Here is a 21,461-nt window from a genome sequence, read left to right on the forward strand (position 1 = left end):
AACTGCACATATTGCATTTATTTGCTCCAGTATAGCTTGTTGTAAATGTCTATAGCCTAAATACATCATTTCAGAGGAAGTGCTATAGCCAAAATCGTGGAAAGATATATACCAGTCATATAAGATAGAAATTTACATTTAAAATACAAGTAGTAGAGACAACAGAGAGAATTTTAATTTGAGGGGTAAGGGTTAAATCTTTTATCTCTTCCTCATTATTTGCCTTGTCCAAATATCATTAACTCCTAGCAAATACAGACGCATCCTCTTAATTGACCCAGCCAGTCCTACTTTCTTCCGTAAGTTCCATTAACATTCATAGCTCCCATCAAATTCTATTTCTTTCACCTAGTTTGTTTCCAAGAAGTCCCATGACTGTCATATGAACTGGAACTCCATTAAACCCATGGATCTGAGGATTGTATACAATTATCTGAGTTCAGTAAATTCTGTGATGTAGGATGCCACCCTTCTAACACACAGTCTCAGCAAAAATCTCTCCTCTAATGGCTAGAACCTGGTGCAAAACAGAGAAGTTCCTATGAAATGTAAAGAGATAATGTACAAGATGTACTATACCCCTATATTAATGTACGCATCAGAGACTTGGACTTTGATAGCAAAAAATGAGAATAAAATTCAGGCCAGTGAGAAGAAGTTCCTGAGGAGTATGGTAGGGAAGACAAGGAAAGACAGAGCAAGAAATGTTAAGGTCAGAAAAGAGACAGGGGTAGAAAAACTGAGTGATAGGATGAAGATGAATAAATTGAGATGGTTTGGACATGTTATAAGGATGGAAGAGGGTAGGACACCAAAACAAGTGTTGGAGGTTAAGATAAAAGGAAAGAGGACAAGAGAGGACCCAGAGCAATATGGATGGACTCTGTCAAAAACAGTATAAGAAAAAGAAGACTGGACTAGAATACAATTACTAAAGAGAAGTGGTGGAAGGAGAGACAACAGCAGGCAAGTGCCATCAAGACCCCAACCGGCAGGAACTGGACAAGGGGAAATAAAAATGATTATGATTGGTTATAAATTAGAAAAATAACCATTTTGGCCATATTCTGACATCCATGTCCCCTTGAATATTTTTGTCTGTTTTGTTCACCTTTCTAATTGTGTAGTCTGTCCGTAATGGCACAAAATATTTCAAATAATATGGTGAATATGTGAAGGCCTTATTTATCAAAGGGTAGAAATGGACTTGGCTACATAGATTATACCCTAAAAAGATGGCTGCAAACTAGTAGGAAAAAGAATTGTCCATGAGTGGACAGTCATTGTGTTAAAAAGTTATATTTTTAATAGTTGTGTAACGTTGCACCAACACACTTAAGATTCCAGCAGCAAAGAAAGGGAAATTACTACGATTCGAAAGGTAATGACTACAGCCTTAAATAAGGTACAGTCTCAGCATTTACCTGGTGTGAAAATGGGGAACTATGGAAAAACATCTTTAGGGCTTCCAATGGTGGGATTCAAATCTACAATCTCCCGAATGTAAGTTCACAGCTAAGGGATCCTAACCACATGACTAACTTGTTCGGGTGTTAGAAACGTTAACTATGGACTTGAAATTTAACAGAACTTTAATTTACATCTCCAATAACAATTTATATTATTAATGAAAAATTTAAAGAAATGGATAAACAGGATAAAATGAGTGAAGATTTGTCAGTCAATGAGAAAGATTGGATGAAACGTCCTGTTCTGGGCAAACATGCACAGACTAGAGATTATTATGGACGAATCAGACATAAACTAAAAAAATGGGCAAATATCATTGGACATAAAAATGGCAGTGGCCGAGAAAGTTGCGGATGAAACACCGTGGAAATGAAAAGCTAAGCACAGGATAAGCTGCGTCAAACCAGTCAATGGACTGATCACACAAACAACCATAACAAATACTCAAAATTTTATGTTACAGTATAAAATTTAAATCTTACCCTTCCGTTATGCTCACACCATTCAGAAGGTGATGATTCTCTTTCAACTTTTGGGAGCAATGTAGCCGTATCCTCCTGCTTTATTTTAATATCTCCTGTGTAATCATGATCAACTTCGAAAGGCAATCCCTGAAATTGAAACATACAGATATCATAATCACCACTGAATTCACTGAAAAGTATGATTTATGGGTACAAATCTATTGGGTGAATCTTACAACTTCCAGCAAAAACATATGTCATTTGGGTGAGTCTTCAGCACATCACCAAGGCAAGAATAATAAACAATTGTTTTTGAATAGATAGTGTTATGTATAATAAAATTGAGTAAGGATCAATCTCTCTTTTTTTTTTTTGCTAGGGGCTTTACGTCGCACCGACACAGATAGGTCTTATGGCGACAATGGGATAGGAAAGGCCTAGAAGTTGGATGGAAGCGGCCATGGCCTTAATTAAGGTACAGCCCCAGCATTTGCCTGGAGTGAAAAATGTGAAACCACGGAAAACCATTTTCAGGGCTGCCGATAGTGGGACTCGAACCTGCTATCTCCCGGATGCAAGCTCACAGCCGCGCACCTCTACGCGCACGGCCAACTCGCCCGGTAAGGATCAATCTGGGGGCAGCTATGTTTACACGGAAGGCTACATATTGCACAGCCTAAGTAGACAGCTGACAAGAACAACAGAATTCAGTAGTGGTAGTGTAGCAGTATGGATGTTGAAATATATTCTGTCATTATGGGAATGGTGTATTACAACAGAATGCTTCAGAAGTATTGCACAGTGAATTTTTTACAAACAATTCTATTTTGCATACCCTTTAAAACACCATGTTCTGCAGGTTATTTAAAAAGTTCAGATATAAATATTTTCAATAATCAGCTCCATAAATAAAAGCTAACAAACAATGTTAACATCAAACTAAAAAAGAAAAAAAAACAAAACAAGAATACAGGAATCACTGTAACTGTACAATATACATGAAGCTGGTTAACTGCCCCGTGTAAAATATATGAAATTAGATGGACATAACTATAGCACAGATTAAATTTTTTGACAATTTTATAACGACTCTTTAAAACTATTTTTTTTTAATTGAAAGAAGTCTTTTAATCACTAAAGTATGTACTTCCACCCAATTTCCTGTCCTAGAGTTTCCCTACCCTTATTCCATTGCAGACAGATTTCTCTTTCCCCATTCAGTGTCTGAGATACTTAGCTCACTATAGATTAGTGTATCATTGAAAAAACACTGGATTACCCCATATTCTTAACAGATTTCCTGAATTCAAACTTGTTTATGGTATACTCTATTATGGATCTGGTGTCTCTGTCTTCTCATGTATAGCACAGAATATGCTTATGCATCAGGAATGTATTCGTAACTGCTAATTCCATACTAGCAAAGAAGTCCAGTAAACTCTTCCTGTTCTTATGAACTTCCGCATTTTTCCCACATTTACCCATCACCTTCTCACCTCCTTCAGTTCTATTTTTAATACTGACATCGAAAAGAAGGAATGTGGATATCCGGCAACAGCTTGGATTGGAAAGAAGCTTGCTGGAGACTCTAGAAGTAAAGAGATTGCAATGGTATGGTCACATGAAAAGAATGGAGCCTTGCAAGACTCCTCGAACATACTTTGACCACAATGTTCCTGGGAAGAGACCAAGGGGAAGACCTTATTATATTTGGGAAAACAGATATTGCAGGATCTTGAAATTAGAGATGTGAACTGGTGTCACATATATGAGCAGCATCTGTGGATGGATAGGACAAACTGGAGGGGGCTCGTACACAACCGCACCTGGCTTGCTGGAGCAAAGAAATAATGATGATGATGATGATATCAAAATTGCCCATTAGTGCTATGCTATCCCAACTACGATGTCACACAGTGCTTCATAAAACTTGTCAACTTCATCCTCATCTGCAGCCTTGCATGGTGAACAGACTGAGACAATTCTCATCCTAACTCCTTCAGCTGCTAAATCTACCTACATCATATGCTTATTTATGTGCCTAATAGAAACCATGTTGGATCAAATAGTATTATTGATTTACAGTCCTACACAAAAGCAGCAGATATAAAAGGAATCCAGGTTGAATGACTGAATATTTCAGAATAATAAGAAAATATATATATTTTTCACAAAAAACAACCATCCTGAGAATACAGTGATTCATAATGAATATATTAGGGTGAGAAATGCAGTCACTATGAGAAACGAAATCTGAAGGTAGAGGTGCCAATCTTTGAAGTAGGTTATCAGTAATCTCCTCCATACCCACCTTCAGAAAATATTCAAGTTAAATCAAAAGCATGCTACTACCTTCTCGTTAATGACACCTCTTTTGCCCTTTCTGACAGCAATCTATTATAAAGTATTTCATATTAACACAATACAATTTGCACATTACCAGTTAGTTCTGTCATAAAACATTCTTTGTAGTTTATTTCATACCCAGCAGCTACTTTTCAGTGTAGGTTTCTTTTGAAGCATCTTTGCCCTGTGATGACATTTTTGTCCTTTGAACCATAAGTGTGGATGTACTTAATGTCAGTCTGAATGGTCTGGTTTTTCATATCAATACTAATAACTCTAATGGGAGAGTTTCTGTCAGGTATACTTAATGTTGCAAATATAAAATTATTCAGAACATTACTTAGAAAAGAGCAAAGTAGAGCTCCCTCATTCACAATTAAATTTACAATGCTCACGGGTAGCAAAAGAAAGTAATGATAGAATGAGTATCATTTCCAACTGTCAAACACTAAAACGAGGAGGGTTCAGCAGTAATGCTTCCTTCTCTCCTTTCCTTCTTAGATTTTTTGGTGATAATGACACTTTTCCGTAATAATTTCCCCTTTGGCCATAATGCCATAATAGTGAGGTGAAATCCATAATAATTATGGACAATCCGTAATAGTTGACACTTCTGTGAAGGTGACTTCTTATGAAAATAAAATAAAAATTTTTTGCTACTTGTTTAACATTGCCCTAACACATTGAAGGTTTTCAGTGATACAAGGATGATAATGGGCTACGATTCAGAAGGCATTGGCCCAGGGTCATGAACGGCAAATGGTACATCTTAACCTGGATAATTACTTTCATGTCGTTCTATGTCAGTCCATTTAACGCTTACCCCTTCACTGAAATATTGATGTACTGTCAATAATATCACCTGCACTACTTTCAGGAATAATTTCTGTTTCTTTTTTTGCTAGGGGCTTTACGTCGCACCGACACAGATAGGTCTTATGACAACGATGGGACAGGAAGGGGCTAGGAGTGGGAAGGAAGTGGCCGTGGCCTTAATTAAGGTACAGCCTCAGCATTTGCCTGATGTGAAAATGGGAAACCATGGAAAACCATCTTCAGGGCTGCCGACAGTGGGTTTCGAACCTACTATCTCCCGAATACTGGCTGCACTTAAGCGACTGCAGCTATCAAGCTCGGTCCACATGAAAGTACCTTCAATTCTACTGCTAAATAAACTTCTCCAGACCTTTACTTGTTTTTCAAAGATTTTTGAAACTGAAGATAAAATTATCAGTGTTGAGCAGGTATCTATATTAGAGCCATCTGGAGTCAAATTTTTAACCTATGGTAGAAGAAAGACACCGTCTCTCAGAAAGATGATCGCACCCGAAGAAATAGTGCAGTCTTCCAGGAAGATGGTCAGCAGTTCTACAGTTAATGGATCATTTGTAAAGTAGTAACTAATGAACTTACATGACGTGCATAGGTCAGTCACTGAAGAGGGAAGAGAATCACTACCACTGAACTGTTTATTTGCATTAGAACTGATAGGATCCTCTGCGCCATAACAAAGGTCTTTTCCTTGTATGAACTGTCGCTGCATGTCAATTTGACACAGAAGGCACAGCTTGATGGGATAAAGATGGAGAAATATGATTTGTCTGAATTACACTTCTTTCACCCGCCACTCTTCTCTTCATCACTCTCATGCTTGACTGAAAAAATGTCCTCCGGCAATAATTCTGGATTGGAAATCCAAATCATCATTACTGTTGTCAGAGAACTCATCCTCACTCCCTGAAGGAGTTTTGATGTAGAGAATAAAATTTTCCATCAAATTTGCTAAAGCAGAGAATGGAGCTTTGTTGAATTATCACTCTGCGCTTCCTGATCATAACTGACATATTAACCGTAGCTTACAACATGCATTTAAACCATTTCAGCAGAACACTTAGAACACAGGGCTATAAAATATTATTTTCCATATTCTACTCACAGAAATATAGAAACTAACATATTTCTCCCATGTGCACATAAGATGATGATAGCAAACACTCGTAATCAAGTAGGTTTGTCTTCCAGGTAGGATGTCTCTTCATCTATGTGTTCGGAGGTGACTATACAGTCCAATGCGGGAGTTACACAATTTGCCACAGTGATGACAGGTACTCCCAGGTGGAGCAGTCATGTTATTTCTATGTCTTCTCAGCACTTCTTTTTCTTTCCTACGTTGTCTCTTGTCATTCGCTGTACGTCGGCGGTTTTCTTCAAAAGACTGTGTGCCATAGTGGACTAGTGATCTCCAGGATGAACGGTCAAGCGCTAAGCTCTCCCAGTTATCAACATCAATGTTACATCTCTTCAAGTTAGCCTTGATTACATCTTTAAATCGCTTCCTCTGACCGCCTACACAGCGTTTACCTACTGATAGCTCAGAGTAAAACACTTGTTTGGGAATGCGATTATTGGGCATGCGAACTACGTGGCCTGTCCATCGTAGCTGGCGTCTTAAAACCATCAATTCTATACTGGTGGTGTGTGCCTCTTCAAGAACGCTGATATTTGTGCGCCTGTCTTGCCAAGTTATTTGCAGTATTCTCCTCAAGCAACGTTGATGATACTGTTCCAGCTTCTTAAGGTGTCGACTGTAGCATGTCCAGGATTCAGATCCGTAGAGTAAGGTTGGAACTACAACAGAATTGTACACAAGAATCTTTGTTGCGCACATAAATGCATACTGTAGCAAAAAAGATACAATCATATAATGACCAAAAAAGGACAATGTACAATGCAGATATAATTCAAATGGTTCATATCACTCCAAAAACACAAAAGATAATGCAGATTATTTTAAAACCGAGATTCACTTCCTAACTACACTCCACTTCAATAGTAAATAACACTTGGGCACAAAACTACTGTCTGACTCAACCATGGAAAAAACATTACACAGCCATTCCGTAGCATGTCCACCAACACAAGCCATATCTTGTGTCTGAGTGCAGTAAGGCAGCCTCATCACATTCTCCACCATGTGATGCCATTTGCAGTATTTTTCAAGCAGTTATTTCAATTCAAACTTAGCATTGTAGGGTTAAATTATTATTTCATTAGTGTACACTCAACAAATATCCTCGCGAAATATTACTCTAAGCTCCAAAAAAGTCCACTATTACTCAACATAAACCAAGTTCATTCTTCTTTACTGCAGTAACTCCTAAGGGAGTCATAGATGTAATCCAAACTCTCGAGAAGAAGAAAAACATTACAAAACATGGTCTCACAAGTGATAGATTTATGAAGTATACAAACACTATCAATAGTCCAATTGACCTTTGTTTTACAACAGGAGCTTTCCCTAATCTATGCAAACTGGCTAGGGTGATACCAGTTTTTAAGACTGGTGATAAAATCAAAACCTAGTAACTATTGACCAATCTCCATAACAACACGTATTGCAAAAATTATCGAAATCTGTGTAAGAAGCATTATACGTTGAACACTAAAAAATTCTACGATAATCAATAGGGATTTAGACAGGGCTCATCGACAGTAAATGGAGTAGTCAACATTGTAACTGTACAGGAACAAGCTTCAGATGCAGATACATTTGCATCTAGACTTTTTGTTGACCTAAAGAAAGCTTGCAACAAAGTGAATTATTATTGGAGAAATTAGAAAACAATGGAAACTGTGGTATTGCATTGGAATGGTTCTCTAGTTATTTGGAAAACAGAACATAGTATGTTAGTGTAAATGAATATGAAAGTAAGCAACTAAATGTCATATGGGATGTTCCTCAAGGTTCAGTCCTAGGCCCAATATTTTTTCTCTTTTAAAACTTACAGGAAAAATACTTTTTTTTCTTTTCTTTTTTCTGCAATTTGCTTTACAGCACACTGACAAAAATACATCTTATGGCCAAGATGGGATAAAAAAAGGTTAGGAGTTGGAAGGAAACAGCCCTGGCCTTAATGAAGGTACAGCCCATTTGCCAGTTGTGAAAATGGGAAACCATGGAAAACTACCTTCAGGACTGCCAACAGTGGGTTTCATACCCACTATCTCCTAATAGAAGCTCACACCTACGCGGGCCTAACAGCACGGCCAATTCACTCAGTAAGATAAAGAAAAATATCTTTGCAGATGATAATAATATATTCTACACTGCAAACAACATATAAGAAATTATTGCTTTTATCAGAGATAATATTCAACTCATCTATAAGTAGCTATGCATAATAATCATTAGTTAAATATAGAAAAAACTCAGTCTTCATCATCCTCCATAAAATACATTACAAAATTACATTTCCTGATAGTATTTCAGTTCATAATATTTTTATACATATGAGTTAAATTTACAAGATTTCTATGATTGATTAGAGACAAGAATTTTTTATGGAATGAACATATTCATATTTTTTTTACAATTTGTTTCACGTCGCACCAACACAAATAGGTCATATGGCGACGATGGGATAGGAAGGGCCTAGGAGTGGGAAGGAAGTGGCTTTGGTCTATATTAAGGTACAGCCCCAGCATTTGCCTGGTGTGAAAATGGGAAAACATGGAAAACTACCTTCAGGGCTGCCAACAGTGGGGCTCGAATCCACTATCTGCCGGATGCAAGATCACAGTTGCGTGCCCCTAACCGCATGGCCAACTCACCCAGTATTCAGTCTGTAGAAAAGTTGCAGGAGTAATTGGCTTGATGGCCAAAATGCACTACCAACTTGCTGCAATGGTAAAAAGTCCAACATCGCCAGAAATTTAACAGAATTTTAATTCACATTTCCAATTGATCTGGGCGAACTCACATGGACTAAATGTTATTACGGATGAATCTCACAAACTAGAAAAGTGGCAATAATATCAATGGCTGAAAAAAATGTGAATGACCGAGAAAGTCATGGATGAAACTTCTTTAGAAATGAAAAGGTAAGCACAGGATAAGGCGGTATGGAGAGCTGAATCAAACCGGTCAATGGACTGATGACCCAAAGATCAGCAATAATAATATTCTGTTGGAGTATAAAAATTAAATCTTACCCTTCTGTCACCTTCACACCATCTAGGTGATAATTCTCTTTCAACTTTTGGAAGCAATGAAGCCATATCCTCTGGCTCTATTTTAATATCTCCTGTGTCATCACGTTCAGCTTTCAAAGCCAAACCCTGAAATTGAAATATACTTTACAACATAGGAAAATACCAATCAGATATCATCACCACAGGAATTAATTCCCTGAAAAGTACAATGATTTATGGGGATAAATGAACTGGGTAAATCTTATAAATTCTGAAAAAAACAAAATATAAATCTGGGTGAATTTTCAGTACATCACCAGGGTGAGCAATAATAAACAATTGTTTTCAGGAAGATAGCATCGTGTTTGATAAAATCAAATAAGGAGGGATCTGGGGGCAACTATCTATACCCAGAAGGCTACATACTATAGAGCTTAAGTAGACAGCTGACAAAAACAACAGAATTCAGCAGTGGTGGTGCAGAAGTATTGAGATATCTTCTGTTACTAAAACAGATAGGCAAGATGGTGTATTATAATAGTATGCTTCACAAGTATTGTACAATGATATTTTTTTTACAAACAACTTTATTTTGCATGCACTAGCAAACACTATACTTTACTAGTTATTTAAAAAATCCAGATAGAAACATTTGCAATAATCAACTCCAGAAGTGAAAGCTAAACAGCAAACTCAAAAAGTTATTTAAAAAAATTGAAACTGTACAGTAAATATGAAGTGAATTGTCCAGTAAAAAATATATTAAATGAATGGACATAACTATTACACAAATTAAAAGATCTGAGAAGATTATACAGACACATTAAAAATATTTTGTTTTTAAAATAAATGTAGACTTTCAATCTCTGACATATAAGCGGACACTTCCAAGTCTTGTAAAAATGGGACTGAAATTTTTATTGAGTGATTAGCCGTCAGTTCACATAAACCGGATACTAAAAAGCTCACCAAATTATATGTCTACAGGGTGAAGAGGAACCTTCTGAAGTGATCACAGAGGATAGCAAAGCAAAGCAAAGCAAAGTCACCTCCGTACAGGCCATGAAGGCCCTTGGAGGAGTGGAAGGTAAAGGCTTCCACCATTGTTAACCTCGGCACGTGATGGGGTAGAGTGGTTAGCTCTACGCCCGACCGCCTTTGCCCCCAGGAACTAACCTGGTACTCATTTTTGGTGTAGGCTGAGTGAACCTCAGGGCCATATGCATCTCCGGAAGTGGAAATCTCGTTTCTTAAATTTTACGACTTCCTGGCGGGGATTCGAACCCACGTCCTTCCGGGCAAACCGAGCACGCCTTTACCGCCTCGGCCAAGCAGCCCCTACAGAGGATAGCATAGAATGATATTCGCAAGGCATCCATGGAAGCTATTTTTATTTTTCAAACATACACTACTGTAGGTACTGTGATGGTATGTTGCAAATACAATACTTTTATGCAAGACAATTTGACATGTATCAGGCAGAGTTGCTGAGCTATAGAGTCAAACCCTGCATATCAGACTTTGAATGGGTTTGAACCTAATCTTCATCGATTTGCATACGTCTTCTTGAGTGTCTTCGGGCGCATCTGCCTCCTAGGCTAGGCTGGAGCAGTAGACATACTTGGTTCCGGCCTGCGGTGCTCGGCTACTTCTTCTTTCTTACCTTTCATGCAGGCTCTGTTATACTCTGCCAGCAATATTTTAGGCTTGTTTGAATACTTTTGAGTCATTATTGTTGTGTCTGTTTGTGGTATGCTTGAACAAATTATCAGTACTTATAATAATATTTGTGAGAAAAGCTTGATTAAGTACTTATGAAATACTTCATAAGGGAAATAGTCTGAAAAATTATGACCACCCTAATTTAAAGACCTATTTGTTTTGGCTCTGCATATAGGCTTCTGGCTCTTGAGAGTTTGCAATATCACGTTTCGTCAATGTGAATGTGTTTGTAATCCTGATATTACTGTCCTTAGAAACTTGCATGTTGAGACCACAAGTAGCTTGTCTATATAGTTAGTTCTATTTTGCTTCTTATAGTACAGAGTAACAGGTCATACAATCAAACTTCAGTTTTTCCAAACTGCTTCTCTTCAAATGCATCGCTTACATTAGTACATGCAAGGACAAGAGAGTTATATTTGTGTGTGTTATTTTTTTAAAAATAATGGTGTGCTACTGTAACAACTCTGCTGCAGAATACCAATTGCTTGGATTTTTTTCTAAGAGTTCTAGAACAAGAATAAAGTTACTCTTACTTGTAATCCTTCTCTAGTTCAAGCCATTCTTAACCAGTCTTTCACTGCAATCACTATGCTACAAAATCCTGAAAACCATAGCAGGTGGGGACAGATGGTTTCCCATTTTCATACCAGGCAAATGCTGGGGCTGTACCTTAATTAAGACCATGGCTGTTTCCTTCCCACTACTAGGCGCTGCTAGATTTTCATGACATCGCCCAGCAAAAGGACAAATGAAAGATACATTAGAAAGTCAATTCAAGAAAACTTTAGTATAACTTGGTGAATTTTCAAGACAAAATATTATAAATTTCAAATGTTCACCAATACTTACTCACAAATTATTATGTTATTACAAATTTGTTTTATGTCGCACCAACACAGATAGGTCTATTAAGTTAAAACAAATCAAGTTTATTATATGGTCAACCTTTTCAATGCATTACATTCATAAGAATGCTTAAGATTTATACATTACAATCAATTGGGAAACGTTTTGCCCTTTTTGTGGGCATCCTTAGACAAATCCATTTCCCTAAAATCACAGATTGTCGGGATCCTGATATTCTCATAATAATTTATCTTAACACTTGATTGTAAGAATACTATGAGTTAACAAATACATTTCAGTCAAAACTATACTAACAGTCAATGCAAACTATTAAATTATTCATCATCATCATCATCATCATCATCATCATTTCCCTTTATCCAGCTGTAGCCGGGTAGGGGCAAATATGGTTCCTCTCCACTTTCTTCGGTCTTTCCACCACTCCTCCTCCAACACTGTGTCCCAGTCCAGGTTTTTTTCTATAATGCTGCATTGGATGGTATCCTTCCATCTCAATCATGGTCGTCCACAGCCTCTCCTTCCTTGTATTTGCATTTCCATCACTTTTTTTTTTGCATTCTTTGGTCGCTCATTCGCTTTATGTGCCCAAACCTAGTCGGCTCTTTTCTATTCTATCATTCATTATTATTATTATTATATCAGATTACAGTAGAACCCATTTATCCGTTTATCGGTTGACACATTTTTTTCGGATGACACATTTTTTTCGGATGACACATGGCAAATATTTTCTAAAGTTAAATGTCAAAATAAAAAAAGCATAAACTCTGTTAAGCAAAGGTGCACACTGTATATTAACATTAAAATATTCACATAATGTCACTCATTGTATAAAATCAGTGACTTTTTTCTGAATTTTCTTGGTGCAGCGCTGTCATGCAGCTACATTACACCATCGTTTAATCAACAATACATCAGCTGGTGTGAATTCATTGCTTTGTTCAACAAAGCGCAAAGCAATCTGAAATAATGAAACATTTTTTGTTACTTCTGTACTGAATACTGTATACAGTTATGTTATTACAGTAGTGTAATTAAAGTGTATGGTACTGTATTTTAATAAAAATTCGAAATCAATCTCACCTCCAGTGCATTAAATCCATCATCTGCTGCAACACAGAACTGCTATTGTCGAAGTTGGAGTCGTCTGCATAATATTGATGATGAATAATACAGTAATAATAATAATAATAATAATAATAATAATAATAATAATAATAATAATAACACAGTAATAATAATTCCTGCTTGTTCAAGAAGAAATGCATCATGGAATGAACTAGAGGGCAAGAAACTGTTTTGTTTTATGCTACACATGCATTCTGGCATAAGTCATAATAAAAAAATAGGGTTTGCCTAGTAGCTCTCAGCACGTATAGCAAGAGAATTACTAATATCGACGGCTAAGAACGAGAGGGTAAAAACAAAATATTAAAATACAATTTTGCCAGAGCATTTTGGTTAAGCCAAGTTTTGGTTAAGCGAAGTTCGGTTAAGCGGGGTTCTACTGTATATATATTATTATCATATATGATTATTATAAATAATTATTATTAACAGCACAGCCAACTCGCCCAGTTATTCACAAATTATACTTGTATTCGCCACAATGTCACACATACGTGTTATACTTGGAAAGAAAAGAATAATTTATCATATCAAGTGATGCATTCATTTGTTACAGAATTCCAAAGTGTACTAAGTCTGCATAATACAGCATTCATAGTACGAGGCCCCCATGAGGAGAGATTGCAACATCGCACTAAATTTATCATTCTGACATTTATCTTAGGCCTTGAATTTTGTAGCAATATTGGAATATCGGATATATATGGCAGGATAAGCCTGTGATTAACAGGCTAACTTTGTAATGCCAACTTTCCATGCTTCCAGACCCTCCAAATGAGGTGTTGTCACATTAAACAGCAAAATACCAGACTGCCCTTATTTCATTCAATGGCAATGTGGTGGATAGTCAGCGACACACTCACCTATGTATAAATAATAATGGTAAATATCTTGCTGGTAATAGTATAAATCCAGGGAAAATGTAGGTTAGATATAAAAAGGTAAATTATCAACTTTGTTATTGTTAAACTGCTGTCTGTGTAAAAGCCATACACTTGATAAATTGGAGTTAAAAAGAGAAGATTATGCTAGCTTTGCACTTGCTTGCTGGTGTAGAGAACAGTACAAAACATGGATTTGTCAGGTTTGGACTGACACCTGTTTTACCAATGGAGTGCAGGTAGCCTAAGAACCAAAATGGCGAGTAATTATGCCTAGCCCTTAGAGAGCTATCTATTATGTATGTATTGTCATAGGAGTGTGTTGCTTTGATACACAAAAGTGAGTTCACAGCCATAGAGTAGTTGGTCTACTCCACAAAACTTAGTTTACATCAAACTAGGTTGGGGGGGAACAGAATGCTCTACTAGGACAAGAAATGTAGCAAGTATATACTGCATGAATTGTGATTTGTTAAAAGGGCACCAATCAGTCACAACTTTGGTCATTTTCAGTTTATGTGTATGTTGGCCACTATTTCAGGTGGCAGTGATGATCGTTGTTTTAGAACAAAGCACAAGTGGGGGACCATCATCTCTTTACACTAATCAAAAGGAAAAAGGAAGAGATTCTTTGCCTGAATGGTCAACATGGAGGTCTTCCATTCAGAGGGACCCGGGTTCAATACCCGGCCAGGTCCGAAATTTCGACTGCGTCTGATTAATTCTTCTGGCTTGGGGACTGTGTATTTTAAGTATTTCTCAACATTCTTCTTTTCAACACACCACCCTACCAACAACCACAGAAACACGCTATAGTGATTAAATTCCTCCACATAGGGTTGGAGTCAGGAAGAGCATGCAGCTGTAAAATAGGACCAAATCTCCATGTGCAACGCAGTGAAATCTGCAAGCGCACAGGTGTGTGACAAGCAGCAGAAAAAGAAGAAAAGGAAGAGATCTAATCCTTCAAAGAATGAAGGTGGCGGCAGAGAAAGTGAAGGGCAACGAAGGGTATGACATTAATAGATTTCCTAGGTAAATCTAATACAGTTGGGGTCAGAAGAGAATGCAGTTACACTGAATTATCTTTAAATATCAAGTTACATGAATTCCGTAACCAACTATAGTCTCATTTTGGAACACAAATCGTCAGGACCATTACTCTAAGTGTTAAAAGTTTGAACTTTTTAAATGTGTATACGGTATGTATGTGTATTGTATTTTATAATTTTAACTTATGGGATTTAACCCTATTTGATTTTAATGATGTATGTATGTTCAGTCTTCAGCCCTAAGGCTGGTTGGATCCTCAACTGCTCTGCCATCAGCTGTCATAGATGGCCTAGGCATCACTGAAGAGGCGTACTAGGGAAATGAGGAGTGAGGTAGTTTCCCGTTGCTTTCCTCACCGAGCCAGAAGTTGCTATTACATATCAGTCTGTCGAGCCCACTGAAATCTATGCACCAACCGACCCTATAAGCAACATTTTCACACCATTGATAGCAGGGACTGGCTGCAGAAGGAATGGCATTACTAGCATCGCTCATACCTCAGTCACTTTCATATTGTCAAAGCCAAGGATAAGACAGAGACAGGTCAATGAAAGTAACAAAATTGCTTTAGCCCATACCAGAAGACATAGTGCACTGTAACACTAGGTCCTGCCAGCAAAGGCATGATTTTAATGATACTGTTCCCTAATAATTCATGGTAAATAGCTGAGGATGGCTGCAATGAACAGCCGAAACTGGTACTATCTGAGGATATAAACTATGTATTGCTTAGATGGAAGAATAAATTAAAATTTGTAAAAGTAAGTCATATCCTTCAATATGGGCCTAGCAATGAAATTTATTGCATACAAAGAAGAGAAAAAAGTTGACCAAGGGAGGTTGGACACAAAATGAAAGCAAGGAGAGTGGCATGAGTAAGTAGAAGGAATATCAGACTCACCTACCGGCAACGTTGTCAAATCACGGTCTCATGGTATTTATTTTTGCTAGTTGCTTTACATCACACCGACACAGATGGGTCTTATGGTGATGATGGGATAGGAAACGCCTAGGAATGGGAAGGAAGCAGCCATGGCCATAATTAAGGTACAGCCCCAGCATTTGATTGGTGTAAAAATGGGAAAATAACAGAAAACCATCTTCAGGGCTGCCGACAGTCGGGTTCGAACCCACTATCTCCTGGATACAAGATCACAGCTGCACGGCCCTAACCGAATGGCCAAACTCACCCAGTGGTCTCATATTGAGATCCTCTATGGTTACTTTCAAATTACCTCTTAAGACAGGCAGAGGATACTGTGGATGCACGCTACTGTCCCTACCCATAGGGGAGGGTCTAATTAATAGAGCCATTGTTCTATATTAGCAGAGCATCAGCCTCTCCACTCAGCAGCCCATAACAGGGGAGAAAACACTGGATATTTTGTTGCAAATTCAGTTGGTGAAATTTTATTCAGTAATGATAAAGACAATGAACATGGTATTCTCCATATGAATGGATGAAAACCATAACGGTATAAGTAGCATTTTGGTCATTCAGAGAAAAAGGCATTCAAATATCTTCAACTTTCATATAAAGCATGCTATTTGTAGTTATACCACCCATCACTAGAGCGCAGAATATTACTGCTATCACTTGTATCTCTTTGCTGGTGAAAGGATACATCCTCCCGGAGTTACATCCTGCACTTAACTCATTTTTTAAAAAATGTCACTTATACCGTTATGGTTTTCATCCATTCATATTATAGTTACACAGTGTTTTTGATCCTGTTGTAAATTACACAAGAGAAAATTTTGTATGTGCAGTTCAGAAGGGTTACTGAACTCATTATACCACAACAGACAAATTAAAATTTCACTTACATAGCTGTTGGCCTCCTCTGTATCTGCTGGCCACTCTGGTTCACATTTCACAAAGATTGTTTCCTCCATAATTTTCAGCAATCTAGAAAGAGAAAGCACAGTTAATACAAGGAGTACAAGTATTCATCATCAAGACAAGAAGTTAGGAAGGAAGATATTACTTATTCAAAATACAATTGCACTTGTTCGAGGAGCCATTAATGTTTGTTCTTAAGATGCTGAACATGATTAAAATTTTGTCATATTCACAACATCACAAGTTTACTTGTCAAAATGCTTGCAATACTTGACTAGTCTTCAAAATTCGTGAAAGTGAATTAGAACATGTTTTAATCGATCAATTGCCAAGTCTCTGACAGAATGACCAAGGATATTTCAGTATTAACGGGTCACACTACGCCACAAGGCATGCTAGGTTTGCCAGGAATCAAAACAAGAAAAATGTTTTTTTATTAATGACCAATGCATATTGATCTTCAAGCGAAGGACACTCATTTCAATTTATTTACGGCGACTTTAAAAAAAATTCAAAACATCAAGATAAAGACAATCTTTTGCGGATACCATGTTATTAATTCAGGCAAACATCAATATGACTTTATTTATTGAAACATTGCAAAAATTTCATAAAATAACTTGCTTTAATGTTTAAATAATTTACCAACGAAACAAATATTTCTTCAAAAGGAGCAGGAATAATAGGAAACATTGCCCATAAATTCATGGTAATGAATAAATTAAGTTTTAAGCCCAACTATTATTTTGCTCTGCATAAGCCTCTCTGTACTTGCTCCATAAGGGCCGTCCACCCCTGAGTGAAGATTCTCATGCCCAGATCTCTGATCATTTCCCAGTACAGTACCAAATTAGTGCTACCTGCGTAACACCTATCTAGTGGGTATGAAATTCAAAGGGGATGTGAAGCAACAATCTGACTCGATGGCTTAAGAAAGGCAAGTACGGTAAATTAATTTTATTCAGTCCAGGGCTACAAGAGTATAATTTTAGTAAAAACGAGAACATGTTCTCTGCCAGGAAATAAGGAAAACCATAAGCCTAAACTAGTTTTCAGACCTTCTTTCTGACAGTGTTTCAAAACCAGGATTATTTCTCGTACTGCCAGTCGTAACTGATCAGAAAAGTGTTTGCCATTCATGATTAACATTTGGTTTTACTATTTGCATTGCTGAAAATAATAATATTGGTTCTACTGCCCACTCACTGCTTATACCGCTTTTGAAGGTACCAAGGTATCAGAATTTTATCCCGCAGGAGTTCCGTGAAATCTACTGACATGAGGCTGACATAATCGAGCAACCTGAGCCAAGATCAAACCCGCCAACTGGAGATCAGTAGGACCGTGCTCTGTAACCTGCGCTACTAAGCCCAGCTTGTTGAAAATGACTGTTCAGGAATGTAAGTTGTAACGAACTTGGCTTCATCAAAAGTACAGGAAAATGAACAAAGCTTTGCATATCTTAGGTAATGGATTCGAAAATATCAACATCTGTAAAGTACATTGCTTATATTATAAAACATGGCTGGGAAATGAGGAACTAGGAGTGGGGGTGCCAAATGTACTTTTTAATTTTTCCACTGGGATTGTCTCTAGTCCACAAGTTTTAAATGCCTTCCTATGTTCAGCATGAATCTTGTGATAAGTGCTTGTGAAAATTTGCTAATATACAGCCAATAATAATAGTAATGGTATGGTAATAATAATAATAACTATTATTATTGTATGGCCTCACCTACTATGCCACCCTACTGTACGTAAACTCGGGTTCAGGCAAACCTCTGCGGAGGTTCGGACCTGCCATCGGGCAGAATACACCCTTACCTTACCACCTACTGTATGGAGACATTTAATCTGATGCCATCTGGCTGGGCTACTTGTCAATTTTGATGTTCTATTTCACTCTAGTCATACTAGATGACAGAGTATCCAAATGTCTTTTGGGTGTATATGGCCGAGTTTTAATGAATTTTGTTAGGTAATCAGCATAAGACCTATCTGTCTCAATGCAACGTAAAAAAAAAAAAAAAAAAAAGCAAATGTGTTACCGATACATACAAGCAGCTACATATAGCTAATTATGATATGAAGAAAACAGGTGTGTTGATTGTTGCATACAATCTACTTTTGTTGTCGTCTGAATAATCCTTCAATGTCATATTGAAATGTCTTGCTGGGAACTTATACCAGTAGCCCAATCTTAAGAGTTGTTATAGTGGGTCTACTGTCAAAACGATTAGGCCTATGTACATGTGTACGAGGGGCGTACTATATTGTTTTACACTTTATTTTTTGCACATCTGAATATGCTTCACATTTCATTTTTGAAGGTGGTAACGTTTAACTAGTGTCTTGTTCCACCGTTTGGTAGCAGCACACGTACAGGGGCAAACAAGTGCACTTGTCATAGCCATTTCATAACAACACTGTCAGTGTATGAGCAGACAACATGGAAAGCAGAGCTATACGACTTGGTTCCTAAGGAAGGAAGGCATGACCATTGCAGAAAATCGTCGGCCCTTGTGGCAGTCTGTGGAGAACATGCGCCGTCACAGAAAACAGTTCACAACTGGGTAGAAGGTTGGAAAACAGGGCGCACATCCGTGGACAAGGGAACCAGTTCTGGAAGGAATGTGACAGTGTCAACACCAGCCAACATTGCCTGGGTCGAACAGGCCATCCAAGGAAACAAATGCATCACAGTTACGGAAATGGAGGCAGCCACGAGAATTAGTTGAAACACCCTGCAGCGAATCATGCATGGTCACTTACAGTTGGGGAAAGTATCATCCATGTGGGTGCCTAGACTGTGTCTGCAGACGAAAATCAGAGGTGTGTGGACGTGTGCAGATAACTTTTGCAATGCCATGATCAAGAAATGTCAGACAGGAATTATCACCTGTTTGGGAACGTGAAGAAACCTCTGCGTGGTCGCCGTTTTGTGGATTTTGCAGAGCTGGATACAGGTGTCAAGCTATGGGTATGCAGATCTCTGAAAGTAGGGTTTCAGGAAGGTCTGGAGAGACTGACACATTGATGGCAAACGTGCATACAGTTAGGGGCCTACCAGGAGATTATGTTGAGAAGGTGGACGTAACAACTGATGTGTAATGTATTTCATTTGGGTAGAAAAAGTAAAGTGTAAATCAATACAGAACGCCCTTCGTACATAGGTGTTATATAAAACATTTGTGAGAATATACCGTATATTGCCCACTTATGCACACGTAAAAGCATTATTCATTAATACTTTAAAATAGTCCTTATAATGAAATGGGAATCCAGTTCAAAGCCGCCGCTTAAACCTCACATCACTGCCTAACATAGTTCTAACATAATCCTGTTCGATGTTTTTGCACTTCGATGATATTGTAGTTTTTAAGATTGAATTTATTTTTCTAGACATTCAGTGTTACATAGTCTTAATATTAATTAGTGCCAGTATTTGTTTTCGTTACGAGTCCGAACAGAAAGGGATTTTGTAACTTCTCTGGCAATAATAGTACAAAGATTTTCGCTACTTAACTACTACTACTACTACTACTACTACTACTAGTAGTACTACAGTAATTCCTGGAGCTTAACACCACTCCTCGTGACATGGACATGCAACGACAATTTATTCGACATTACGCAACGTGAAGAAAAGAAAGCCTCTTACTAAATTATAAGAAGTACACCGTTTGACATATTTCCACCAATGTTACAAATTCATGGTTTAAATGACTTACGAACACAGGTGAAAAGTTGAACTGAGCGGCTTTCCTTCCTCGTATGACAAGAAAGTTCTCGAAATTAACATATGATCAATGGTAGTAAAACGTCCAGCTCGAAAGCGAACGTATTATCCTAGTTTTGAACGTAAAGAACTTGCAGTAATCTCCTACATGTTGAGTTGTTCTATACACGGCATGTTAAGGTTGCTGGAATATCAATACTAATTCATAATCTTCGTACTGTTACATACCTTTTGATACGTCTGTAATCTAGACTATTATGAACAGACAGAAATCGAAATCCCAACGGCACTAAGAGTTCGTACGGAGAGAATAACACAGCGTATTTCTTGACACAGCGTAATACTGCACATCGACTCCTTTTAACAAAGTCACAACTCGCAGTATCTCTGCGTGGTCGTTTCGGTTAATGTTAATTATTGTCAGGCATAACAATAACAGATTGACGACAGGTTGTGACCAAAAGAGTACGAAGTACAGGCGGAAAAGTATCGATAGTGCTAACACTATAATACTATAATCAAATACACGTCTATAGTGTAATTGCTATAATTTTACATGAACAGCCAATTACCCATTATGGGCAGAGGGGACAGACAACGACGGATTTCTTCCCCCCCCCCCCCCACTGGTTTATTTTTCACATTAACAGGAACTGTACAGCTGTTTCACTGTTTTGTAGCGTAACGGTTAACACTATTAGCTACCGTCCTCGTGGACCCGGGTTCGATTCGCGATATTGCCACAAATTTAAGAATGAAAGGAGTGCTGGTAGGTGGTCAAAATGGTACAACCTCAATTGGGTTGGGGAGGGGGCTGAAAAGGGATACACTACCTCAGGGCGAAGATACAAATTTACTTACTGTTTTATTAATAATATACCCGTTAAAAGCATGGATTTCACATTATGCTCAAAAGGAAGATACAGTATCTAACGTTTGGAAGTGTTTTAGGCGTAGTGATGATAAAAGTTAAC

General features: G+C 37.7%; 1 protein-coding gene across 1 annotated transcript in view; it reads right to left on the bottom strand.

Moving 5' to 3' along the window:
- The window catches only part of LOC136885403 (zinc finger protein 140), a 63,076-nt gene extending 42,269 nt beyond the window's left edge, over nucleotides 1–20,807 (bottom strand). Inside the window, exons 1-4 of the mRNA XM_068230331.1 lie at nucleotides 20,716–20,807; nucleotides 16,733–16,814; nucleotides 9,273–9,398; nucleotides 1,953–2,081 (exon numbers count right to left, since the gene is read on the bottom strand). Coding sequence (XP_068086432.1) covers nucleotides 1,953–2,081; nucleotides 9,273–9,398; nucleotides 16,733–16,801 — 324 coding nt within the window. The 5' untranslated portion in view covers nucleotides 16,802–16,814; nucleotides 20,716–20,807. The remainder of the gene's footprint in view (nucleotides 1–1,952; nucleotides 2,082–9,272; nucleotides 9,399–16,732; nucleotides 16,815–20,715) is intronic.
- Nucleotides 20,808–21,461: the final 654 nt, after the last annotated feature.

The sequence above is a fragment of the Anabrus simplex genome, chromosome 14, assembly GCF_040414725.1.
Source record: "Anabrus simplex isolate iqAnaSimp1 chromosome 14, ASM4041472v1, whole genome shotgun sequence".
Classification (NCBI taxonomy): Eukaryota; Metazoa; Arthropoda; class Insecta; order Orthoptera; family Tettigoniidae; genus Anabrus; species Anabrus simplex.